At 43.1% G+C, this 23,453-nt stretch overlaps 1 protein-coding gene across 2 annotated transcripts; it reads left to right on the top strand.

Moving 5' to 3' along the window:
- The first annotated feature begins 10,548 nt into the window (after positions 1-10,548).
- Positions 10,549-23,439, top strand: LOC141968964 (uncharacterized). 2 transcript variants are annotated; one of them, XM_074924688.1, is made up of 8 exons: positions 10,549-10,582; positions 10,977-11,212; positions 16,169-17,476; positions 18,599-19,528; positions 21,061-21,155; positions 21,395-21,562; positions 22,042-22,199; positions 22,914-23,439. In XM_074924688.1, the coding sequence occupies exons 3-8, from the start codon at positions 16,170-16,172 to the stop codon at positions 23,157-23,159; spliced, it is 2,904 nt and encodes a 967-aa protein (XP_074780789.1). In that variant the 5' UTR covers positions 10,549-10,582; positions 10,977-11,212; position 16,169; the 3' UTR covers positions 23,160-23,439. The 2 variants fall into 2 exon arrangements, with proteins under 2 accessions (XP_074780789.1, XP_074781648.1); XM_074925547.1 differs by lacking the exon at positions 10,549-10,582 and having other exon boundaries at positions 10,851-11,003.
- The last annotated feature ends 14 nt before the right edge of the window (positions 23,440-23,453 follow it).

The following is a 23,453-nucleotide window of genomic DNA, read 5'->3' as shown; positions in this document are numbered from 1 at the left end:
CCTGTGCCTGGCTGCCTGGGGTGGTCTGCATCCCTGCTGTTAGGCTCTCTCCTTGCAAAGCTCAGCATATGCACTCTACCTTAAGTTCCTCTTCAATTTAAGGCCTTCCTAAAGCTTCTGTGAATATTTGAGTGCTGCCTTGTTTAGGTGGCTGCTTCAACAAGGAGCATCTTTGAACAAATCCTGACCTTGGACAGACAAACTCAGCACCACTTGCAAGTGGGGGAAGCTGAGCTGTGCCACGTATACACAGCACAATTCCTCCTTCAGGTACAGAAGGTTTAGGCTTGCATTGAAGTTCCTGCAAGAGCATCTATGCAACAGCATTGTTTTCTTATTTCTCTGCGATACTAGATTATAATCATATAAAAAGTAATGAAATAAGAATGCAAAAGCCCATCGGTGCATGATGTTCTGGGATTTTAATGAAGGTGAAGTAAAACTCTGTAAAATCAAACTCTGCCCAAAGGAATATTTTTAGTTTCTCTACTCTGGCATTTCTACAGCTCTTGAATTTGTGCATTTCTGGCACTTTACAATCATTAAATATCCTTGAGTAAAAGCAGGTGCTTTTAACAAAGAGCTCATGCCCTGAACAAAAGTCACCACTGCTATACCAAAGGGTGTATGGCCTCTTCCTAGCCTTATCACTATTTAGGAATATTAATATTTTTAAATAGTAGCTGGGGAAACATGCTTTAAAAAAATATCAGTTGTTTGTCTGGAAACATTTCCGTATATTTATTTAGTATATTTGAAGAGCAAGACGGCCATTGCTCTGCAGTGGAGAGCAGCAAGCCTCTGCTGAGTTTACACTTGGCCCTACTTCCAGCAATGAAAACCATCCCTGAGATTTAGTACTATGTAATTATTTGAAATAAGCACAAAGTTAGTGAATTATTGTGACCTTGGTGAAAAACTCTGGGACCCTTCTCCTCCTCCTTCAGCTGAAGCGAATAAAGCCCCTCGCCTTAGATGTGGATTAATTTTGACTTTAATGATTTACAAAGCAAGCCATATCTTGACAAAAACAGATGTAAAAACCAGTCTTCAGTTCAAGCTGTTGTTCCGCCTGTTCAGTCCATTAACTCCTGCACAGACCACACTGCGCTTCACTGACCCATTGTTAATCTCCTTAGACAGATCAATGCTCCTTTTTATTAATTATTCATATGCTCAGGCAGTGCGACCCCATGGAGGGATGGCAAGCAGGGGTAACACAGGGCAAGCACTGTTTGCTGACCTGGAAGATAAGCAGTTCTATAGCCAAGATATGAGCTGTAAAAACAAAACGGGAAAAGAGGTAAAATGAAAGCAGAGCTTGGCAAGCCAAACAGCCAGAGGTCCCCTCCCCAACTCGCTCTTTTAACCCTGAGGCTGGTGGAAATGCCCATTCCTCTCAGAGCCCTAAGACTCTGTGGCTGTACTAAGCAATTTAAATTCTGCTCAAGACCTGGGAGCAAGCATGCATCCATGGCACCAAGATATCCATCTCCCACACATGGTGGGCCTTTTGGCATGTCCACATCTCATTGCCCAGTTATTTGGTTTCTAAACTTTTCTTGCAATTCAGAAAAGATGGTAATCTCTGACTGCTTTAGTTTTTATCATAATTAATATCTCCAAGAGTGACAGTCCCATCTACACTGAGAGCTCCTGCAGAAGTGGGACGTCCTGGCAGCTCCTGGAGCAAAGGACCAGGTCTGCCCATTCCTGCCCTCCCAGGAGAGCCAGTCCCACCTCCTCATCAAGCAGAACAACGTTCTTCTTTATTTCCTTTACTCCTCTTTGCTGTTATTCTACGAGTGACATAATGAATTATTTCCCATCCAAACATGAGGCCTTGGGGACTGGAGGGGGCAAGGAGGGCTTAGGGGAAAAGCAAAACTCTCTGGGAGGAGTCCAGAAATAACTAATTTGTTAACTTCCAGCACAAAACTTCCCTCCTCCTTTTCTGTGTTTAATGACTGTGCTGGGAACAAATATTGATGGTTAAAAGGGGATTAGCTGTGTTTTTAATGAGCTTGAACATTCCACTTGCACAGAAAGTGAAGCTCATTGCAGACTGTGTCAAGATCACAATGTTCCATTGGCATGTTCTGTCAGTGGTGACAAGGACAGATCTCGGCATGGCCCTTCTCCAGGCAGGACAGCTGAAAGGAGCAGGAATAAAAGATGAAGGCAGATGAGAAAACTGCATTAGGCTGATTCTGCATCCAGGAAACCTGAGTCAGGTTTTCACACTAGTGAAGTACTGCAGGTAGACTAAATGCGACATACGCTTCCATTTATGCTAGTCTGTTATCTAATTACCCCTGCAGGAAACATAAAGGCAATATTATTTTAGTAGTCCAAAGAAATTTTTATGTCTCTCTTCTGTTTGATATCTGGTAGATAATTATGCCCAGTGCTGCAGTGAGAGCTCTTGGTACTATCAGAGGAGATACTGCAAATTACAAAACCTCTGGAGTTAGGCTCAACAGATAATTTGATAAATTGTCAAAAACAAAACGGAGGCTAGAAAGGTACTGCTGGTTTGGCAACTAGGTGAATCACGTGTCTAAAAGGCAGGCTTCATTCCCAATCCGGTGCTGGTAAACATGACGTGCTTCATGAGCAGCCGCTGCATGAAACAGCAATTTGTTGCCAAGAGTTCCCATTACCTTCTTTGTAGTGCTGCTGCAATTTGCCACAAAATTGTCTCTCTGAAGTGAAAAGCAACGTGAGAACACATTTATCTGCAGGTTTATGAGCAGGAAGAGCATTCTTTGAGTCTGCAGCAAATGCTTCTGATCTCCAGTTGCAACTGTGAGATGACAGGTCTATCCAATTCAAAAATAACTCATGTCAATAAAAATTAGGGCTTTCAGGCTGCATCTTACTGGCATGTGGCTGAATGAAGCCCACCAGCCTCACCTGGTGCAGTTTTCCTGAGGGAGCAAATGCTGAGGTGATACTGGTACATAAATACAGAGTTTATCCCCTGAATCAACTCCAACCTCTGCTCAAGCAGGGTCACCCAGAGCTGGCTTTGAGGACCATGTCTGGATGGCTTTTGAATATCTCAAAAGGCGGTAGGCTGCACAGTAAAGGAGAAAGAAAAAAAGACAGGAGAAAGTAAAAGGAGGTTTTTCTCAGACCACCTCCAGGACAAAGTGTCTGGAGCTCAGTGGCCAGCAGCAGGGGCTCCTGGAGCCAGAGAAAGATGTGGATCACAACTGAAGGTTTTAACAGGGCAGTTTTCCTTCCAGTGTACCTTCTCTGCTGTAGCATCTCCTTATCCTGATGTGTCTCCTCTGTGTTACTCTTCTTTCCCCATCTGTAGAGTTCTTGCTTGTTTATTTGTATTTCAAAATATACATATCAGGTTTCTTGGATGAAATCCCAGAGCTCCACATCTGGCTACTTGTGCTGACCTCAACCCAGATTTCTAGCCAAAGAAAGAACGTAGCATTGCAGGATGTGGTAGTTCTGACCAGGGATTGCCCACTCCCATAGTAATGACTGCTTCCCACCCAGTATTTTGGACACCTACCACAGAAGGGTTGCCACCTGCTTTGGAGTGAGCTGCTTGAAACCCAGAGCAACCCTCAGATGACATTTCAGATGCCTTTGTAGTTAAAGTTCACACCTGCTGTGCCTTAGTAAATCTGTGAGCACATGCTTTGTTTTCAGACTGCAGATGTACTTGCATATTTTCAGGTTGCTGTAAATTTGAGTCCATCCTCACCTCCTCGCAGGGGTTCAACAGCTGGGCAATTTAAATGCATGTAAATTCATGCAAATGTGCTTTGACCAACAGTGTCAGTCTGTCAGCTCTAACCAAGACACCTTGGTGGTCTGGTTATTTTTTTTCCCCAAAGCTCCTACCAACAAATGTAGGAAAGGGACATCTTTAAACCAGCATCCATGCTGGAAAACCAAGGCTATGTTAATGTATAAAACCTGTTGACTACAGATGCAGCCTCGCATTCTGCTCCCCCCCCACAGCTGGGGACCGACCTTTGCAAACACACAGACAATGACTAATCATGAAATTTCCAAAAATATTTTGCCAGGTGTTTATTTCTTGAGGCAGCTGCCTTTTGCATGTTTACTCATCGCAGGCAAAAACTCCACACCCGATCTGCTGATAAAAAGGGCATTTTCTCATCGCAGGCAGGGAACAAGCAATAGCAGTTGGAGGTATGAATATGCCCAAAGCAAAAAGTTCAGAGCCAGATCATAGCTCTCTGAAGACACTCAGTCCAGGACTTCAGTTCCACCCCTCCAGAGAGAGCGACCAGATGCAAACCTAAATTCTCATCTTTTTCCAAATAATTTGGATTTTCAGATCATGATGAGGGCCCATCACTAAAGAAAATAATCACTGTGGGGAAAAAAACATTGCTGTGAAGACAAGAGATGTGTACATGGTAAAAAAAAAAAAAAAAGTATAGGCTAATTCAGGTGTCTGAAAGTCAAGACTCTAAGATGGTAGGGCAGTGAGTCTGTTCTTTTGGACATGTTCCCATCTGCCATATGTGAAGCACTGTGGGCTGACTCACAGCAAGGCTGAGGTGGCTATAGGAATAAGAATCAAGTCCTTTACAAAATTAATAGCCATATTATCATTATAATACTGAATTATGGTCAGAGGAAAGAAAAGAGGCACAATTGTCTTTTTTTTCTTACGGTAGAAAAAGCTTGATTGAGTAGGAGATGTAGGAAGGTGTCCAGGTCTTGGCTTGCCCCACCACTGCCTGGTCCCAAGCAATAGCCCAGCTTCTAGAGATCCATGTTGGAGCACAGCAGGGTTTTTGATGCCAGAAGTAGCCTGCAGGCACCAGGGGTGCCTTGCAGCTTGCCTGGGATTCACAGGAGGGTTTTTGCACTGATTTCAGTGAGTTTGGGGTCTTGCAAGGCAGTACTGCTTTCAGGGGATCAAGGGAAAACACAGGTAGTCATTGCAAAAGAGCTCCAGTCCAATGTATTTGGGCTTACTTCTTTTCTTTAAAATTCTCATCAGTCGACAGCTGGGATCAGATGGAGTTTGTTTGGCATCACCTTCATCAAATCAGCAGCTATTTTAATAGAAGTTTTGGTCAAAATAAAGGATGATAGCATTAGCAAAGGCTGGGACTGTAAATTTGGCAAGAAAATGCTATTTTCTTGCCATTAAGAGTAACTTTGGGTTTTTTGCTTTATTTCTTTTGGCTGGGAGAAAGGTGTTAATATTCTATGCGATCCTCTGCAATTCATTTGGCATTATGGAGGAGGGGGAAAAAAAATGCTTTCCCTTCTGCTGACTGCATATTTTTTTAAGCACCTGTAACTAAACAGGAGTCAGTTTGTCTCCAACAGGAGAAAGCACTAGCATCCTCCAGATATCTGCAGTGTCTGTCAGACAGAGACTAAACAGCATCAACCTGCTTTCTAGATTCTTGACAGAGAAACACCATTTTTATAATCTTTCACAAACCCCCCAGACTCAGCAAACTATTTGAATGTGGGCTTGACTGGAGATGTGAAAAGTTATGGAGTTAAAAAAAGGTTTGCATCCAAAGGGAAAGCTTGCCTGAGCTCTCCAGAGCTGCATCAGACCTTCAGTATTTCCTGAAACATGCTGGAAAATAATACCCTTCCAAAGGCAATTGCTGGTTTTGATGCCTGTAGTTTAGCATGGGTTAAAATATTTTGCTTCTCTGTAAGGTACACGGAGAAACATAAGTTCACAATGTGCCAACAGTTTAAATATGTGTAATAAACAGGGGCATAGAACAAATGAGTTGTGCGGGGGATTTATTTGGTAACAGGGAAACTATCCGCTGATACACCTCTTACATTTGGGTTTCCATCGACCTAACAGGCCACTTGTCAAGAGCATAGTGTCAGGATTGTAGTGAATTAACTCAAACGCAGTCGTCCCCCCTGAAGCTGTGGGAATATATCCTATCACAAATCCCTAAATGCAGGAATGAGCTACAAATTAGATGGGAAAAGCGCTGCTCTGCATCAGCAATTCACGGGTGAGAGCCAAAATTGCAGGCGTCCTAATGCCAATCACACGATGCTGACCTGGCTCGAAGTTCATTTCTGAGAGATCAGCTCAAATAAGGGTCTTGCCCAGAGCCCTTGACCTCAGTGGGAGACCTTCCAGTGACTTTTACAGGCTTTGGATGTGTCCCCACATCATTAACATGAAGTTAATATCAAAACTGTTGGCTTAGTAACACAAGGGAACAAGAAGTGGTGAAAAGAGCTTTTCCCAGCACACCAGACCTCTCTTCACAACCCCTGAACAAAAATAGGGATCGTTTAGCAGGCTTTTTTCCTTCCTATGCAGCAGCACCCAAAATTGTTTACTGTGTTGTTTAAAGTAAGCCCCATAGCAGGAACATGCACTGAAGTCCCTGTTAGTCCAATATGAGAGAGGTGACAAACACTGATTATGTTTTCCAAGTGACAACTTAGCAAATGATTATTTGTCATCTTGGTACCAGACGAAGGCAGATGTTAAGGTCATCAGCTCTGTAAAGCCCCAAGTTCTCACAGCGGAGCCAAGCCTCAGGTAGGAAGGGATATTTTTAACTGCACAGTTGAACCGACTCCTCTAACATTGGCTTGGCGAACATCACAGATTTTACACAATCTACGTAATTTATACATTCATAGTTTTTTTAAGTGAGGAGGGGCTGTTAGTCCATATAGTCTGATTTCATTTCTCACCAACCATACAATGTTATCCAGTTACTGAGTGCAGTTGTGGATATCTAAAGCTTTCCCTCTGGAAAGGCATTTCAAATCACCTGAAGATGAAGAAGCCACTATTTCCTTTTGGTTTGCTCCAGTGAAACAACCTGTACCTTGCTGAGAACTAAATTTTGCTTCTCTTTAGTATTGTAATATCTCATTTTTAAGACAAAAATGCGTAAGAAGTTCTATCAATTCATATGTTTTTCAAGCAACACCAAGATTTTGGAATTTTTTGCCAAAATATGTGTAACTCCTACTTCTTGAGCCTTAGCATATAAGTAGCATAAGGGGGAGTATATATGGTATGTTTGATCTGTAGCAAAATCGTCTGCCAAAATGTATTATGCAGAATAGCATTAGAGGCTAACCAGTATGCACCACTGCTGTATAGATGAAGAGCCTGCTGTTTGTTTTTCATTAGGATTTTGTCTGGAATTCGCATTTTTAGACTATGCTGAAAGCTCTGTCTCTGTTTGGGGGACAACACTAAGGTTTGCTGAGTGGTGGCTTGGCTGCTATTCAGGAGAGCTTCAGTTTCATCAGCTCCAAACTTGGGAAAAATGCATTTTGAAGCCCTCTCCTCCTCAAAGGCTCTGCAGACACGTGGTCAGATTCCTCTCAATGTAACAGTCAGTTGAACAGCATGGGAGATGAATTTGTCCACCAAGGGAAACTATTCAAATCAGCCTTTTTTTATCCTTCCCAGAATATCTGCAGCGACCGGCTGTGTATTTCTGGATCCTGGAAAGGATACGCAGGGCTGCAGCCCAGGCTGAACTTTCCAAAGTCTGCAGCATCCTCTGCCGGAGCCACAAGGAAAGGATGGCCGTCCAGGGGAGAGGCACAATGAGGTTTTGACTTGTGCTGCCAGGGAAGGGTTTGGGGCCTCTAAAAATGTACCCCAGCTTTGCTCATCTGCAACGTCACCGGGAAGAGCCAAAATCTCAAACACTGTAATGCCAACCAGGTGATGTTGTGTATGGGGAGCTACCCCCTGTGCTCCAGAGAGGAAAAGGCAGCCCAGTAATCAGCCTGGAATTTCAGAACTGCCTTTCCATTCCTTGCTTTGCTGCAGATGTCCTGGCTGCCCCTGGGCAACTGTCTGCAAATTTCTCACACTGCAGTGCCGTAGGAGCAGAACCTGTATCTGGAGTGAAGTAACAGGGCTGGCATAACTGCTTCCCAACTTCTCCCCTTTTCCTGGGGTTAGTCACCACAATCAAAGCCTGAGGCGTTCGTTCCTTCACTCCCAGCCAAAGGAAGTACTTAGATAAAATCTGTGTTCCCAGGCTGTGATGCTTTCCTGGGCTTTGCTGTGTTTTGGCTTCAAGGGCAAAATGGGTTGTTGCGTCCTGTTTTATTACAACAGCCCTGCATCTGGAGCGCTTGCCCCATGCATGAAGCACCCAGGTTCAGCATCTTCCTCAGCCCAAGGGGATTCAGACACTTCTCCGCTGCCTCCCAACTGTTTCATCCCTCCTGTTGAAACTGTGCAGCAAAGAATTAATGATTCAGAGAGAGTGAATAAAACACCCTTCCTTCCCTCTCCCCACCCAGCAACTGGGATGCTTCTCATGGATGAGGGGGAGATGGGGCTTAGTCTTCTGCTCTAGGAAGTCACGGGGTAATATTCACCCCTGAAGTACATCTGAGCACCCAGGACATTGGGAGAATCAAGATCATCTCCTCCAGCTTGAGAAATCAGATGCGTGGCAGAGGGTAGTGTGAAATCCAGCCTGGACTCACACAGCTGCTGGCACACTGAAGGAGCATTGGGAGAATCCCTCTTGGGCAGCTCGACAAAGATTGACACACCAATACAACCCAGCGCAACAGCGCTGCCAACTTCTGCAGCAATTCACTCAATCCTTATGAAAGCAAGACTAAATTGGACAGGAGCCTGCACTTCATCTTCTCTCCCAACTCCTCTGGGTGAGAACTGTAGAGCAGACCAGGTTTCCGATAAAGTAAAAGCAAACACCATTCCCTTGTGCTAAGATACAGGAATATTATGCTGACATTTTAGCATGGATCACTCATATTGCTGCTCGTTCTCTCCACTCCTAGAGCTGTGTCTTGACAATAGAAACATTCCCCGAATACAAACAAAATAATCAGGGTTGAAAACCAAATTCATGGTGGAAGCATGCACTCCTTGGTGGGAGCTGTCAGGCTAGATTTGTCTCTTGGCCTGTATGAGTCTAAGCAAGTTGAGTTTGCACTAGTTATTTTTATGCTAAGTATTTTTATTCTGGTTTTGCTACAGTACTCTTATATTCACATAAATGTGTAAATATTTTCTAATATCTGGCCAGCAGCCTGATAATTGTAGGATTCGGGTTCACATTTGTGTGATAGAAAAAGGTAAATAGCATAATAACATTCAGTGATGCCTGCCTCTTCATCTTTTTTTTTTTCAATTGAGGAATTTATTTTACATTACCTTGAGGAATTACAATCATCATCCAACATTTTTACAAGCTGTTAAAATGTGAAGATTAAAACCTGCATTTAAGTAAAAAATGCTTCCAAGACGGAATTTATCTGTGATTTGTCTTGGAAACAAGATTTGTGTGTTTAAGTACTTGGCAGTCCACAGAGTGACTTGTCCCATCCATCAGCTGTTTAAAATTATTTCATGTAATGAATGACAGTGATATGGGGTCACTGGCGAGAAACAGCAGCTTGTCTTGCAGAAACAGTGGTTCTGGGAGATGTGAGACCCTGTCTGTGCTTCTCCTAAGCCAAAATTTACCCCACCAAAATTCAGACCCTTAAGCTAGTTCCTATAAACCCCTCTCCTAACACTGGCAATTATCTGTTAGTATCTATACTGGGAGATGGTGAGGAACTATATCTAGCTGGTAAAGCAAACTGGGCTGTAAGACATTTAATGCACCTGAGGAACAAACTCACAGTAGACAGCCATTGGTAACTGGAGCAATTTAACCTGATTAAACACTGAAACAAATGTGAAAACAAACTGGTTTGACTTATTGGAATTCTTGTCAGTTTTCTAGAAACAGGTAAACACAAGGTACGAAAGTTCATACATTTCTTTCAATCATCTCTTTCTAATGAAGATGTGGATGAATCACTGGAAAAATGAAGGTCCTGACAAAATTGTTAAATTTACTGTAGTCCAGCCTGGAAACGTAGAGAGATGGTACTGTACCACACCTGAGTGAACTGAACTGGGGCAGCCTTCTTGAATTGGTTTTCAGGTCTGAGGCCCTAAAACCTGATCTGCTGTGAGACCAGGTCAAAGCTGGCTCACCTTCTCACCAGAACAAAAAAACCCCAACCCAAACCAAAGCAAAAACCACTTGCCCAGAGATCTGAGATTTTCTTCTGCCTGGGGTGGGTACCGTCCCCAAAATAAAACTATGGGCTGGTCTATGTGTATAGGCAACAGGAAAGCCTTGTACCCTACGGTATTACTGACCAATGGGGGAGTTGCTGCAGTTTCTTGAGAGAATATCATAAACAGCGTAGCGGGAGGAACTCCAAAGTAAAACCTGACCCCTGCCTGGCATTTTGAGGGCTTCCTCGAGATCGTGCCCGGCAGCTCCTCTCCTCATGGAAGGCAGGGGGTCTCCTGCCCGCGGCCAAGATGTCTCCCTGCCCCTGGCCCGCTGCCTCCCTCACTCAAGATGGCTACAAAAGACAGGCGGCCACTGTGGCGAGGCTGGGACGGCCATGTTGCTTTCGGGCAGCGGGGCCCTGCCAGGCGGGCCTTCCCTGCGCCATACCATTCCGCTGAGGAGGGGAGTCGGGTCGGGGGTGGGAGGGAAGCTGTGGTTGCGTCCGGGCGGGAGGAGCACGGCTGAGGCGGGAGTGGGGCAGGGTAAGGCCGGGCGGCTGCCCTGAGGGGCGGCGGGGCCGCATCCCTGGGGGGGGCGCTGGGAGGGTGGGGAGGGGGCCCGGCTGCCGCTGCTACAGCCGCCCTGCCCGGCGGGAGGGTGCCCGGCGGCCTTGGGGCGCGGGCTGGGCATCGATGCATGAGCAGCAGGCGTGGCGGCGGCGAGGCCTCACCCGGGAGCGGAGCGGAGCGGGGCGGGGGGCGTTGCGGTGTCTTTGGGGGCGACCTGTCCTCTGCGCGGGTGGTGGGTGACAGCCGCGCTGTCTCACGTGTCCATGCCGGTGTTGCTCAGAGCTCTGGCCTCCTACCACACCGTGAGGAGACTCACACTGTTGTCAAGCTCAGGGAAAAATGTCTTTGGTTTCTGATTTCCTTGCAGGGCTCGGGGCACCTGTTCGCGCTGCAGGTCATTACGTGCGTAGAAATCGGTTGACTGCACAAAATAAATTATAAAAACCAGAAGACGATTGCAACTGCATTTTGTCAGCGGCGTAAGGAGTAACACGGTGGGGTGTCTTTGAGATAGGATTGTGTGCGTTAGCACTGTGCCACCTGGAAAGTGTAGTCAGCTGTGATTTTTCTCATGTGAGGAACTTTTCCGATTGTGTCTCAAAGGTAACGTACTTGATTTTTTTAGCATAGCAGAAATCAAAGTTCAGAACGTTTAAAAAAAAAAAAAAAAAAAGACCCAAACAGCTTTAAAGGACTTTTGGAGGAATTTGTCCAGCAGTGTGCTGGTGGATAAATTGGGATGCTCTGGATGGCAATTCTTCATCCAGCCACAAACAGGCGAGAAACTGGCAGGAGAGGTGTGGTGGTTGTTACTATTCTCTCAGTGTCCTGAGTATCTGTCTCGTGGGAATTTATGTGAATAAGCTTAGTTTTCCAGATGATTAATGCACTTGAGTAACTCCAACTGTTACATATGTCTTCGTAATACTGTTTTTCACCTATGTTAGCTTATGGTCTCACTGGTATGAATGTACATTTATCATCACAATCCATCTTTAAGACAGGCAAACATTACCTGATTTTTACAGGAAAAAACAAAGCAGAAGTCAGAAAAAATATCACAAGTATGGGTTGTTTGAGGACTGAAGCTAGGTCTTATGCATCTGTGGCAATGAGTCTTACTGCCCGTTGCTTAGGGCGGTTTGCGTGCTCTGAAATATTCTGCCTGTTGTACTGCAGTTTTGGTTGGCTCACCTCTTGAGCAGTTCATTTTATCAATCAAGATCTGGGGTGTTCCACTGCTGTTATGATGTTGGGCTTATTTTGCCAAGTGGTAGCTCAGGTATCAAGAGGAGCAATTACATGCTCTTATGCCATACTAGCACTTCAAAGAGATATTTTGCCAGTTTCTGCAGAGGGTAAAGATGATCAAGTAAGAGCATACTAGAATTTTTATTTTTTTTTTACCTAACACTATCAAAATTTCAAGGGTTCTCATTTCAGTCACAGTCAGGGCCCTTTGTTCATGTGCATACAGCTATTGAGAGTTTGAAGGAACCCTCCCTGGGAAAAGAAGGAAGAATTTCCTCCTAGCTTCTCTGAAGTGAAACTTAAGATCTAATTGAAAAGGCTCGGGGAAAATTAAGTAACCAAAGATTATCTATACTTTGCAAAAAGCAAGGCATATTTCTGTGAAATAACAGATTTTCTTGAGAAGTACGCAATTCAATTTCTTTGACCTATTGGGTTTTTCTCCACAGATACTTGGGTGTATAAATCAGTATACCTTCACTGCCTTCATTTCAAAAGGGCTATACCATATCACACTAGTTACAGCTCAGGCCTATAGAAATTGCAAAGTAGATGTGAACAGCAAAAATCCAAGAAACGACGTTTTAGAAATATTTGCTATTCTTCCTGCAGATGTCTTTAAAGTATTTATTCTTTTATTACCAGGTAAAAAGCTGAAAGAAGTTACAAACGAACCCATAAAATGCAACCTGTGGAAAAAAATGTTGGTTTCATTTGAATCTTCCTACTGAAGTCAGCATCTCAGAGACTAGCAACTCGCTTCTTTCAGAAGTAGCTTCTGGGTACAGCAGAATATTTATTAGGGCTGTTGTTAACCTCTAACCAGCTCCCTTTTGCTTGCTGGTTTCATATGTGGTAACTGGTTCATGACAACTCACAGTGATCAGTGGCACTTTCCTTCCCATGGGCTGTGAACCCTGCCACCTCCCCGGAGCAGCTCCAAGAGTTTCTGAGGGCATGAGAAAAAACAGAGGAGCTGTGGGGCAGCTGAGCGTGCTCCTCCTGCTGCATTGTGCTTTTTCCGCCTTCATGACCATCCTGCGGTGCCACTCGGCATCTTGTTCTGCCGGGTTAGGGCAGTGTGTTTGCACTAGGGCAGGAGAGGGAAGTGCCAATGCTTTTGAGATGTGGGCTGGCAGGATCACTGGAAAGCAAAAGAGATGGGGTTGCAGCCCTGGGAATGCTTGGTTTATGAATGTAGTTGGAGGTGAAAGTTAAGATAATGAAGACCACTTACATTCATAAATGGAGGGATAGAATTAGACCTATTAATGATGTTACTATTATTTTTCCTATTCGATTACTGGTGGTTGTTTCAAGCCAATGTTAACCTGCAATTAGAACAAAATACCTCCTTCTCTGTTTCAGTAACTGTACAATTTACTGCAATATTTATCATCCTCATTTCCATTGCTGTGCATGAGAATTCCTCAAGAATCTTCTCTCATCATTAAGTGTTAATGAACTGTAACGAGCAAGGCAAAACCAGCTTTTTTAATCCACTGGGGATAAGAAGCTGCTTCTTTACCCTCTAAGTGAAAGCAAAACACGTAGAAATCTTCTATTAACTGAACTTTTTTTTGGGGAAAAAAGATAATCTTACATACAATCTTACATATAAAAGCAAACTATATTCAACACCACTTCAGAAAACTAAAGATCAATCTCCTCTCCAAATGGTAACAAAAAGTACAGTCTCATTTTTTCTGAAGAAAAAAATATGGTGAAAATTGATTCATTTGTGGCATTTTTCATTGGAAAGGCATTTCAGTAAACGATTTCTGGGCTGATTTAATCTTGAACCAGCTGAACTAAAGAGATGATGTTGGAACATACCTCTCCATTTGGCTTAGTATCAGATATTTGTGTTAGTAGAGCTCACATGGGAGTGCGTATCAAGAATTTATCACAGATAGGGATCTTAAAAAGGAAATCAGCACATGCTCTGCTCATTGATTTTTTTTTTTTTTTTTTTTTTTTTTAAGCACTACTGATCAGTGAGCTTCGCAATGCTGGGGTCAGTTCTGCACAGAAATGAAGAAGCATATCTTGATGGAAAACATTAAGGAGGGCAAGCCAGGGGACAGATTAACTGGAAGCTTTTGTGAATTTGTGGACTGAATTTGGTATTAACTTCTGAATCAGTACTTTTTCCTGCAGCCTGCAAGTGTGCTGTAGGAGCTGATAGGATTATGTCTCCCCATAGCTGGTGATAGTTGGTAGGGAGTAGTTGGCAGATGTGGAGTTGGGATTGTTTTAAAGATGCCTGCTGGTCAGAATTCATAAGGCAAAGACTGATAATTATTGAACGCTTGTAGGAGTCTGAATGTGAGCAGTCCTTTTCTGATAGATTTTAGACAATGCTATTTTGCACATCCCCCTCCTCAGTTTCTAGCTTCTATGGGATATTTCAACACCTTCTTTGTTTCTTTCTTCTGGTTACTTTTTCTAAGTATTTTTCCTTTAGTAATATTTTTGTTTTATTTTCTCTGAGTAAACATCTTTGAACTTGCTAGCGGGAAGGAGTGTGGGAGCGAGGAGGTTCTGCACCAGCTGGGTGAGAAGGCTGGGATCCCAAGCAGTCCCATTGATTGGGGTGGAACTTCTCACAGGAGCTCATTGAGTACTCAGGATCAACACCACCCCCCCACCCCCCCCACCCCCCATTTAAGTACAAATGTTTGAGGTTCCACATAACTCAAATTTACAGACATTTTATATCTAGTAGAAATCTTGTCCACTTCCTACAAACATAGTAGTACACATTCCAGTGGCACTTAATGGGGTCATTAGAAAATTAGTTTAAAACTTTAAAGGCTGTTTTAAAAACATTATTTAGGCTGTCACAAGCACTGAGTGACTTGTGCCTTACAGATTAGAAGATGATTATCCTCTGTGGTGCTTGCTGTGGTAGCTTGTAATAGGAAGAGTATTCTCAAAGCTCTCTCTTAAGCTTGCTATTCAAACCTCTTCAGTCTAAGCTATGTATTGTATTCAACTTCCTGGTACTTTATGTTGAAGACACATTTGTCTTCTTAATCACATAGTTTATATCTGCCAGAAATGTATTTAATATAATGTCAAACATAATTCAGATGAGAAGTGAAAGTACAGTTTTGTGTCATTTTCTGCCAACCATTATTACTGTGAGAAGGAAGCACAGCAAGCCAAGCTTAAACGGAGCCTTTAAGCAATAACAATCTGATTCGTCTGTTTATTTTGGCCTCACATTCTTCCTTTGGTTACAAAGCTGTTGTAAGCATGTGCTAAATAACAGGCATTTAAAAACTATGCTAGATCAGGAATATCAGCTTAAAGGATCAGAGCAGAGCATCTAAAGGCCTCCATAAGGTTGACAGCATTGTTACTGTGCTTTACGGGCAAGGGTAAATGAGACTTCTTCCAACAGTATAGGTGTCACATGCAGGTTGAGACAGGAAAGCCACAGAGTTCTTGGGGATCAGATTTACTGTAATAATAGCTAGTGTCTGTCTCTAGAGCTGGTGGGAAATGCAAATTGTTCTTTGTGAAAATGTCAAAAAACTTATGACCCCTCTATTTGTTGATTGAGAAGTAACAGTTTTGAAATATTTTTCAAATAAAACACTATTATAATACCTCCTCGGAAAATGTATAGGTATTTCCAGATATGTACTTTGTCCCTGTATATTGTTTAAGTGGCCAAATACAATAGAAGCTTACTATCATTATTAACCCCTAGGTCTGATTGGTTACATGGGGAAAAATACAGAAACAAAATTGAACAAGATCCAAAGATTTATCACTCCGCTTGTGTCAAAAGGGTGATGCCTGGCACAATGAGTGGAGCGTGGTGCAACTGTGAAAACGCAGGCTCTGTTTCAACATGAGCCTGGAAACAATCGGAAGTGACTTGTTATGCTTCAGTTCTCCCTTTGTACAAGAGTGGGGAAAGATGCTTGTTTCCAATGTAAATTGTTGTGACCTTTACTGTTAAAAAAGTGCTTGTATGAAGAATGTTTTATTATTAAGCTAGGCCAATTGTGTTACTCATATTTCATTACTGTTACCATCTGTGCTACAGAGTATTCACTCTGAAGGGTTATCCTAGAGTATAAATCTAAATCTGTGGCTAATAAACCAAGAGTGTTTGCTGATGGTAGTTTAATTGATAGAAGTAACCTTGAGGTCTTTGTCATGTCTTGTAAATTAGGAATTAGGACATGGATCTCTACTGAGCTTTTTCTTAAGTGATTGGTATGAATTAAAAGGTAGCTCATGGAAAAGGGAAGACCAAGCATTCAAACATTTGTCTGGTTTTTTTGGCAGGATGGAGAAAAAGAAAATTCTAATGAAATCCAAGGTTGCTGCTCCGAACCTCTTGAGGGCACTGCATTCTCTGTACCAGTTCGGTCACCTCTGTGACGTGACGGTTCATACACAACATCTTGGAATTCAGGAGGAGTTTCTGGTTCACAAAGCTGTCTTGGCAGCTTCCAGCAATTATTTCAGAGGACTTTTCCTGCATGATGAAATGCTGGATACCAAGAATTGCACAGTGACTCTGCAAGACATTTACACAGAAGAGTTCACCTCGTTCCTGAAGTTTGTTTACACTGCAGAAGTGGAGATTGAAGCAGAAAAACTGCAACGGATGAAAGAAATAGCCAAAAGACTTGAATGCAAGGATTTGCTTGACATTTGTGAAGAAGTGAAAGCAGAGGGCAGGAAGGGCTTAGATTTGAGCCTCCATCTGAAAGGTCAGCTCTGTGAAAATGGTGGGCCACAGTGGACTCACATCCAGCAAGAGGAGGACCGCAAACTCAGTAACTCTTCCCAAGTTGTGGGAATACCCATGCAGAGGAAACTTTGGGATAGGCAAAAACATAAGAAGTGGCTGTCTGGCTATGAACTCATTGAAGGACAACCGGCAAGCCTGGAGCAAGAGGACACTGCTTTTCCAGCACCAAAATCCAGGACAGCAAAGCTACCAAAATGTAACAAAACAGATATCAGCAGCAGACTCAGCATGGATATTATTAGTCTGGATAATGAAAGTAGTGATTCTCTCCTAAGTCAGGCTGAGTCAAAGGAAGCCTGCGTAGTGATTAAGAACGCTCTGCCTGAGCAGTGGAAAGATGAAAACAGTTTAATTTCCAAATTTGCCAGTAAAACAGAACGTAGGAAATCACCGCGGCACGTGGCAAAAGTCTTGCCGCAGATCGCGTGTGAGAAGTGCAATGAATCATTTCGTGTTATTAAGCAGTACCAGTCACACTTGGAGCACAAGCATGATGTTAATCTGGCTGTCAAGTACGGCTGTAACACATGTGAGCAGCTCTTCTCCACTCACCAGAACCTCCGGCAGCACTGCCTCGCTGTCCATAGTGATGAGTGGGGCTTCTCCTGCGTGTTTTGTGACAAGAGGTTTAAGCGCCAGAAGGACATAAACGACCATATCCGCAGGGTGCACGAGAGGAAGCAGGATCCTCAGTCCTGCCCATACTGCGACAAGGTCATCAGTTCCAAATGCGGCCTGACAGTCCATATACGAACGCATACAGGGGAGAAACCTTATAAATGTGAACGCTGCCCCGCCAGCTTTGCTCAGAGGTCTGCTTACAATACTCACGTAAGGTACAGCATTCTCTGTGTGTGTGTCCACCCGTGCGCCTGCAGGGAAATGTGTTTTCTCTCTGGGCACCAGGATAAAAGTGTTCCTGAAGTCCTCACTGCTTTAGTTCCAGAATTCCTTGGATCTGATCAGAAGCATGTTGAAATAGGCAGAGTTTTACCGCTGACCTCGTCAAGCGCTCAGTCCAGAATACTGGATTGAGGTCTCCCAAACTGGGAATTTAGGCAAATGTTTCCCATTGAATCAAAGGAGGCTTAACGCGACTGGATCTCTTAGGTGATTTTGGAAGCCTCAAATCTGGGTTTTTAAATAGGAGCCCGAGAAGAATTGGCATCTGTTTAAAATGCACAAGAAAACGCCCATTTCATAAGCATCAGGGCACTGTGTGCTTTTTATTATGGTTTCCATGGGCCAGATATCCTGTGTGCTGTTTTATTGGGTAGCGTGAGATTCCAGATAGGCTTATTAAGTGCTGCCTGACTGAAAACAAGATGTTGAAATTGCACAGTAGTTTCCAGAACTGCAAAAGCCACTTTACATGTCAAACTTCTCTGTACCCTGGCTGTGTGGTACAGAAGATAGGTGGTTTTCTACTCAGCTTCCCTTTTAAAAAATGTTAAAATTGATTTGCAGCTCAGTCCAGTAGCAGAAAAAAAAAACATTCCAGATGTGTCGCAAGTATAATGACATTACTTATTCCACACACAGAGGAGTGACAAGTAAACCTCTTCAATTGATGGTTTACAAGGGGGTCTATTTTGTTTCTCCATATAGGCATTTAATCTATATTTCCCTTGGTTTAAGTCTGTAATTTCTTACCCCATCCACCATGGCCTTGGAGGAACATTTGCAGTCCATCCTATGTTACTAGTCATATAGTCACTAGAATATGTATACTTGAGAGGCACCATCCTTGATAAACTGAGACATTTAAAAGTTCTTTGATTATCTGGTCCAACTCCACAAAATTTCCCTGTTGTTCAGCTCTCCAAACATGCTGTTAATTTCTTAAATGGTGCGAAGAGCAATTAGAAGGAAATGACTCTTCCTCTAAGGCAAACATGTCTGAGATGAAACAATTAAATTTATTGGAGTTGTGCTCTGTTGTTTGTTTGTTTTAACAGAAAAATCCATAAGTCTGGGCAAGAGAGGAAACTTATGCCTGTCTATTGGATGGTAGTTCCGCCTGTGCATAGACCGAATGCAACAAGCTGTGACAAAGATCCCAACAGAGAGACATGGGATGGGACATTGGAGGCTGAGCAACAAAAGTGTGCAAGGCATGAAGAGCCCACCGGTCATGAGGAAGAACCCAGGGGTTCATCTGTTACCAAAGCAGACTGTAGCAATGACCAAGAACAGAAGCAGAAATATAAGGCAGCTGAAGCAAGAAGTGAAAAAATGAGTGAAGAGGGGAATGAAGATGAAGGTGAAATGAGCGTGAAGGGCGAGGAGGAGGTAGATTACGGAGTGGGGTATTCAGAAGTTGAAGATAGTAGAGATAACGAGGAGGTCTGTACTGAGGATGAGGATGATGAATACACTAATGAGAAGGATGGTAAAGAACATGAATCAGATGAAGAGTTTAAAATAAAGAAGGTAAATAAAAGTGGGGTGAATAAGAAATCTGCTTATGTAATAAGATGTGATAAGTGTAATGAGCAGTTTGTTTCCTGGAAAAAGTATGTGGATCACTGCAGAGATGTCCATCAGTGCTTGCCTGGTAAAGTCTATCAGTGTGACATCTGCAGCAAGTCGTTTGCTAGTTACAACAGCTGGAAGGAGCACCGAGCATGTGTCCACACTGAAGAAAGGCAGTTTGCTTGCACCCTTTGCAATGCTACTTTTAAAAGAAAGAGAGATGTGAGGACACATTATATGCGGAAGCATGAAGGCAGAGTCAAACGCCCTCTCTGCTCTGTCTGTGGGAAGATCCTCAGCTCCCGAACAGCACTAGTGTTTCATATGCGGACGCATACAGGAGAAAAACCTTACGAATGTGGCATTTGTCATTCAAAATTTGCTCAGCCATCACAACTTAAGATCCATACAAGGTCAGCCTACAGTACTGCTTCTCCCATTACCACTCCCTGCATGCCTGGTGTACTTCAGCGCTTCTTTTTCCTCTTCTGATTTCCCTGTCCTGAGTCATTCTCCTTGCATGTCCTTATGACAGGAACACTGGGATATAATTTCTTCTGTATTATCTGTGATTAATTCTTTTGCGTAAAGGCTTTGCCTGCAGCTGGTCATTGCATCAGTTTTGGTAGGGATTTTGAAACAGATGCTTTATCCGAACTTGTAAGCAAAAGCCAGTCATTTGAGACAGTCTTCAAAATAAGATGATGTCCTTTACTGATAAAAAGTAGCATAGGCTGAAGTCAGGGACCTCAGGGACCCAGATGCTGATCCCTGTCACTCTTTGTCACTCTGAGCAAGTCATTTAGTGTGGAATTTCACTTCTTGTATGCAATTCAAAAGCTGGACTTCTCATCTGGACTCCCTCTGTAGTCATTGGCGCTAGACAGGATGAGTTGTTAACTGGTGGCGTCTGTATTAAATGTGTTCTCCCAGGAGAGGGTGAATCATCCTATGGAATTTCCCATCTTTCTCCAAACACGGTGCACAACAGATAGGTTATAAGAGGAAGTTAACTGCTGGAGGGGGAAACAAGGTGAGAGAATCTGTTTCTGGAGACTGGACTCATACAATGGGGACAGTAGCTTTCTTCTGTCTCCTAAGCATTCTTACAGCAATTTAAAAAATTGTGAGGTATACCGATTCAGGACCAGCAAAACATCTTTTTGGATGTCAAGATAATCTGTCAGCTGAAACGCAGCAGATCTGCGCTGCGTGTGAGGTGCAGTATGACTGCAACAAACCAGTGACTCATGGGGTTTGTGTTTGGTAACTGGCTGTATCATATTTGCAGCATTTTGCCTAACAACTCAAAATTATCCATGCTTTTGCACATCATACTGTTTGGGTTGGAATAAGGGAGAGGACGGTTTTCAGACCAAACATGAGGCTCAGACTTTCTCTGATTTGAGGTAGTTTAAAATCAGATGTCTAGTATGCATTCAGAAATACTGCTTGCCTGCCTTTTGTCTTAAAAATGGGAATATCCTGCCAGTTAAAGTTTGCAGGCCAGAGGACATGAGGCTGAGATTACGGAAGCCAAGAATGTGGCCCACAGTGTCCCAAGAGATCTGCTGCTGGCATTGTGCTGGGGACAATCTGGATGCACTTTCAGCCTCTAGCACAGCAGCAGCCTGTCATCTTTCCTGCTTTCTCCCTTCCAATGCTGATACTGTGAGCTATAACTTGGGGGGAAAAAAGGTGGATTTTTTTAGGGCCTGAGAGTGAGGAAAAGGTAAACCTTAAATGGGAATTTTAGTGCTTAGGTGTAGCACCCATACTTGTAAACACTCTATTTCATGACTGAGCAGAACGTACTTTTTTCCGCTTCATTTAAAACATGAAGTATACTGCCTGTAGTGTGTAGAACATCTCATTGCAGATACATTATTTTAAGAATGCACAAGAGCTAATTTATTAATACTCATTTATGTTTCACTTCATTTAGGTCCCATACTGGGGAAAAGCCATATATTTGTGAGGACTGCGGGGCTTGCTTTGCTGATAAAGGCAAACTAACTGGCCACAAACGGACCCACACAGGTAGGTGTTAAATACTTCTATTCCTTCCATCTGTTTTTTCCCATCATCTCCCTTTATACCATAGAAATTTCTAGCTGGGATTTGAAGAAGATGCACGCACACTTTTTGTTTTGTGACTCACAGAAGAGACTTCAAGTACCTGAAAGGAAACTACTAAGGATAGAAAGACATTTTAAAACCGCCTTTGAAGTACAAAATTCTGCTGAAAGAATTCAAAATATCTTTCTCTCTTTACTCAGGAGAGCGTCTTTTTAAATGTGATGTGTGTGGAAAACATTTTGCCACCAACGAATACTTAAAATGCCATAAACGATGCCACATGGGTGCTAAGCCCTACAAGTGTGAGGTTTGTGGGAAGACGTTTGGACTGAGAGCCTCGCTAGCCCAGCACAGTAATGTCCATGCAGGTAACAAAACAAACTATTCAGGGCTGGAAAAATAAATGGCACTGCAAGGTTGGGTCTGAATCACTTTCCAGTTTGGATGGTGACATTTTATTGCAAAATCACTTTTATAAGCTCCCTGAATTAGGTGATGAAGAGAAGCAGGGCTTCTCTTGTTAAACAGGGCACAATAGTGTCTCGTATCGGATGATGCTTGCCCAGAAGACTGAGGCCTGTTTGGTGCTGTTGAAGGATGTCAGAGCAGAAGGAGCAGAGAGTGTAGTTACTGTTATTCCCCTTGCAAGATCAGGGAGCTGTTCTCGGGCTTTCCTTTGCAGTCAAGAAACATTTATCACATAACTTCAAAAACCAGGACCCCAAGTATGTATCTCCTATGTACTCCACTTTATCAATATCAATCTTTTCAGTGAAAAACCTTTAGGATTTTTGTTTTCTGAAATCGGGGCCAAAAGAACCTGCTTCTTGGGTTTTGTTGTTTTTAGAGACCCGTCCATATTTCTGCGAGCAGTGTGGGAAAACATTCACCCAACAGGGCGCTCTCCGCCGCCATCAACGCATTCACACCGGGGAGAAGCCGTACAAGTGCAGAGCTTGCGAGAGAACCTTCACGGACATGTCCACCTTGCGCAGACACGTGTCGGTACGCTGCCTCTCGTGTGTCTGTGTGGCAGGCAGACTGCTTCGGTGACATTTAACTACTGAGAAAAGTTTCTTGCCTTAATGAGGGTTCATGTTGGTGAGGAGTATTAGGGTTGGGGGATTGATCTACCATCTACACACAGCTTTTAAAAATTTATTTCTGAAGTGTGCAGAATTTTCCTTCAGCAGCACAGCAGCTCCCACTGCTGGCTGTCAAAGCATTCATCTCCCAAGTACTTGTATTGTCTTCAAATGGAAAATCTAGTCCTGTGAAAACATATGAGGAAGGACTAGCTATTTAAAATGCTTGTTACTGATTGCATCCTTTTCTTAAAAACAGAATGGTACCATGTTTTGTGATACTAGTCTTGCAGTCTTAAGTCTTTTACACAGAGGCCACAACATGATGGTTTATAAGGTCTTTGTGTTGCAGGTGAACATGATTTTGCCTGTTTTCAGCATTGTGGTATGCTGAAAAATGGATTGCTGAGTTTAGCTGTTTTCAGAGACCTTCAGGGCCTTGAAGTGACTGCTAAGACAGAGCATAAGAGTTTTTTCCAATTACAAGTTTTTAAGTTAATGTTTGGAGCACAGTATCACAGAGTTAACCCTGATACTATTTGATTGTGCACTGGATTAAATCTTCAGTTATTAAAGTTTTCATTAGGAAAAAATCAGATACAATTGTTTTTCCTTTTTTTTTTTTTTTTAATAGATTCATGACCGGAATGCTCACTGGAGAAGTTTCTTAATAGATCTTACAACCAAAAAAGACCATAATTGGTCCAAAATAGAAACATTCTCAGAAGCCTGTATAGGTGAAGACTCTGCACCGGAAATTTGGTCAGTTGACCAAGGTAAACTTTATAAACCAGAAAGCATTGTTCTTAAAAAAGTAGAACATGTGCCATCTAGCGTTAGTAACGCAGAAGACACCGATCGCTCCCTTTTATACTTGTAAAGTTATCCCCAGAAAACTGCGGTCTCTCCGGGTCGTAATAGGCCAGATTATCTCAGACGTCAAGTTCTGCAACGTCTTCATGCAGATGAGCAGGAGTTACAGGCACTACGGTCCCAGGAGGGAGTCGTAACTGTTCTTAAAAGTATTTATGCAGGTTAGATTTGAGGTCTGTATAGAGTTTTGTTTTTTACAACCCCTGGGTACATCCCAGGGTATCTCTTTGTGAAAGCGTACACGGGTGCGGTGCTGTAGCTGGAAATTACCGCTTTGGTTTGCAATAAAGATGCGCTCATA

The sequence above is a fragment of the Athene noctua genome, chromosome 1 (assembly GCF_965140245.1).
Source record: "Athene noctua chromosome 1, bAthNoc1.hap1.1, whole genome shotgun sequence".
Lineage (NCBI taxonomy): Eukaryota > Metazoa > Chordata > Aves > Strigiformes > Strigidae > Athene > Athene noctua.
The sequence above is the reverse complement of the archived record's forward strand: the minus strand, read 5'-3'. Positions and strand labels throughout refer to the sequence as shown.

Coding starts and splice junctions, on each gene's coding strand:
- LOC141968964 (XM_074924688.1), top strand. CDS start 16,170: ATGGAGAAAAAGAAAATTCTAATGAAATCCAAGGTTGCTGCTCCGAAC. Junction 17,477..18,598: donor GCTTACAATACTCACGTAAG/GTACAGCATTCT, acceptor TTGTTTTAACAG/AAAAATCCATAAGTCTGGGC. Junction 19,529..21,060: donor CAACTTAAGATCCATACAAG/GTCAGCCTACAG, acceptor CACTTCATTTAG/GTCCCATACTGGGGAAAAGC.